Genomic DNA, 2,921 nt, shown 5'->3' on the forward strand with positions numbered 1-2,921 from the left:
GGAGTTTCTCATGGTGCAAATAGGTGTAATATAAGGCTGTAGGTTCTGCTTGACTCTGAATAGTCATAATAATCCAGCAGGTTTGCAGAAATGCATAGAAAATTTATGAACAACACCTCGTTTCTTGACAATGGTGAGTCAACGTGATACAAAACTGCAAGTGAGAAGTTCTAAGTGTGTTCATTTCCCCTTTCCCCAACTCTTTCACCATGGCTCCCGGTCCCCAAACACCCAGATTTGGGCCCCCATTTCCCACCCACCCTGGTCTAAAGGCACAGTGAGGTGCCTTTTTGGAGATGATCAGCTTACATCCTTTTCCTCGTTTGGTGTCATGTAAGAAAAGTGTTCATTTGAATCTGTTCCGTGCAGTGGTTGCTGCTACTTAAATGACCCCTTATTGGGCTCGAGGAGGGTCGTGTGGCTGGTGATTGAGAGTTGATGACCAGAAGAGCCCTGACGCCTGGGAAAAGCTGGCGAGTCAAGTCCACTCTAACTCAAACAGTTTGGAAGGCTCTGCTCTGGCTGGGGATCGTGCTGGGGGTGTTTTCTGCTTTGGTCAGGGTAGCATGGGGGGCTTTCTTTGGTTCAGAACTTCTGGCCTCGGGCCCCACCGGGCCGTAGGTGTGGGCGGCCAGCCCCTGCCGCCGCGCCGCCTCGGCGCATGGGGTCCGCTGGCTGCGGGAGCCGCTGTTGGCGGTGGAGCGCGTGGAGGAGGAGCCGGAGCGAGAGCTTCGCGAGCCCGAGGAAGAGGAGCTGGGCTTCACCAGGCGGGCCTTCGGGGCTTCCGCATCTTCTCTGAAGGGGAAAAACACCGAAGATAGATTTTAGGATCACAGGATTGTGAAAGCTTCCGCTCTGGCTGAGGCTTTCGGAGGCTGCCCCATCCATCAACTCCTCAAGCTGGAAACCTGGAGTTACCACTTAAGGAAATACGGACTCCCCCTGCGTCCTGAGCCCTCTCGTGGGCGCAGGCGGATGTGCATCCCCAAGGTCAACCCTGTGACTGGGGCGCGGGGTGGGGGGGACCAGGCACGCCCCACCGGGTGTTCACATAGCACTCCCCTCGACTTGGAGTCGGTCTGTGGAAACTCTTTAAAGGCCCATGGATGAGCTAGGCCCATTCTTTACTGTATAGCTTTTATAAGTGGAAGGTAATCAGAAGTAGTGTAAAGTTTATCTATTAAGTCTCTGTTGCAGATAGTTTCACAAGACAGTTTCACAAGGACTGCAAGTCCTTACCTACCGGAATAATCCTTGTAACAGATTCAAGGTTATGAGGAAATGGGACAGTTTCGTTGGCTGGGCATTATGGAGCTGGCCCTAGAAAGGTAGCCTAGGTGAGGAAGGGGATTCTGTGGGAAGTTTACCGAATTTCATTTGGTCTCTCTTCTTCCTCATATCTCTTTTTGTCTTTCCTTCGGATCAACAGCCACACCAAGAGGAAAATCAGCAGGGCTCCGGCCACCATACCTGTCACTGCTCCTGCAATCATGCCCACGCTCTGTACATCTGTTTTCTCAGAAACAAAGCAAAACCAAACATAAGCTATGCAATGCATAGACTTAAAATACATAAAGCTCTGGATGAGTATTTCCAGATCTTCATATATGTCTCCCTGAGTTCCCCATTTACCCTCTCTGGGTGTGTATGACTGTCCCTCCTGATATCGATGGGGAGCAGGAGAGCCACCCTAAAATATGCCTTGTTGACATTAGGATTATTTGGGGCTGATTAGGTTTTTAAATATTTGTTGTTTATTTGGTGGTGCCGGATCCCAGTTGCAGCATGCAGAATCTATTAAATAGTTCCCTCACCAGGGATAGAACCTGTGCCCCCTGCATTGGGAGCACAGAGTCTTAGCCACTGGGCCTCCAGGGAAGTCCCTAAGCTGATTATTTTTGAGCAACAGCAGACATCAGAGAAGCTCTGAAAACAGTAGAAGTTATCCTCTGTAAGGGAAATTTGCATTTATAAAGGAAACCTCCATTTGGTTCCCTCCTGGATAAAAAATTTCTTTAGGGGGCCGTAAAATTCACACATACTTGTAAATTTAGAGTGAGCTGCAACTGTTGAATAGTCCTTGGCAACTACTGAATTTATTTCAGTGATAACCATGTCCTTCTGGAGATGAAGCTTTTGACCATACTCTTACCTGCGATTAAAAATGTTTTACACTGAACCACAGTGCGCGGGCAAAACCACAGCAACACTTTGGGTACTTACACTGTACGGTCACTCGCACCACACAGCTCTCCTTCCCAGCCTCATTGCCTGCTGTGCACTGGTAGAGCCCAGAGGAGGACATGGTGAGATTCTGCAGCAGGACACGTCCAGGGTGGTTGTAGTCTACACAAGCAGAAAGATGACCGTGATCCCCCAGTGACAGGTCTATATTTATTGCTTACTTTATTGTGTCACTGACCTAAGATCCTATGATACCGTTTGCTAAGGATGAGGTGATAGAATGGATCCAGAATGTGGGAAGAAAGGTGGTGAACATTCTTTTAAACTGCAGTGCACCCTCAAAAGTCACAAAAGATTCTGAACATTTAAGGGATACTAAACACAATAATTTTCCACAGTTTATTGTGATCCACACAGTCAAAGGCTTTGGCATAGTCAGTAAAGCAGAAATAGATGTTTTTCTGGAACTCTCTTGCTTTTTCCATGATCAGCAGATGTTGGCAATTTGATCTCTGGTTCTTCTGCCTTTTCTAAATCCAGCTTGAACATCTGGAAGTTCACAGTTCACATATTGCTGAAGCCTGGCTTGGAGAATTTTGAGCATTATTTTACTAGCGTGTGAGATGAGTGCAATTGTGTGGTAGTTTGAGCATTCTTTGGCATTGCCTTTCTTTGGGATTGGAATGAAAACTGACCTTTTCCAGTCCTGTGGCCACAGCTGAGTTTTCCAAATTTGC

The 2,921-nt window shown here is 47.8% G+C and overlaps 1 protein-coding gene across 1 annotated transcript in view; it reads right to left on the reverse strand.

The window, feature by feature from the left end:
- CLMP (CXADR-like membrane protein) overlaps positions 1-2,921 on the reverse strand; it is a 105,424-nt gene continuing 102,503 nt past the window's right edge. The window contains exons 5-7 of the mRNA XM_010830511.1: positions 2,224-2,346; positions 1,368-1,509; positions 1-795 (exon numbers count right to left, since the gene is read on the reverse strand). Coding sequence (XP_010828813.1) covers positions 495-795; positions 1,368-1,509; positions 2,224-2,346 — 566 coding nt within the window. The 3' untranslated portion in view covers positions 1-494. The remainder of the gene's footprint in view (positions 796-1,367; positions 1,510-2,223; positions 2,347-2,921) is intronic.

The sequence above is a fragment of the Bison bison genome, unplaced genomic scaffold (assembly GCF_000754665.1).
Source record: "Bison bison bison isolate TAMUID 2011002044 unplaced genomic scaffold, Bison_UMD1.0 scf7180017864518, whole genome shotgun sequence".
NCBI lineage: Eukaryota > Metazoa > Chordata > Mammalia > Artiodactyla > Bovidae > Bison > Bison bison.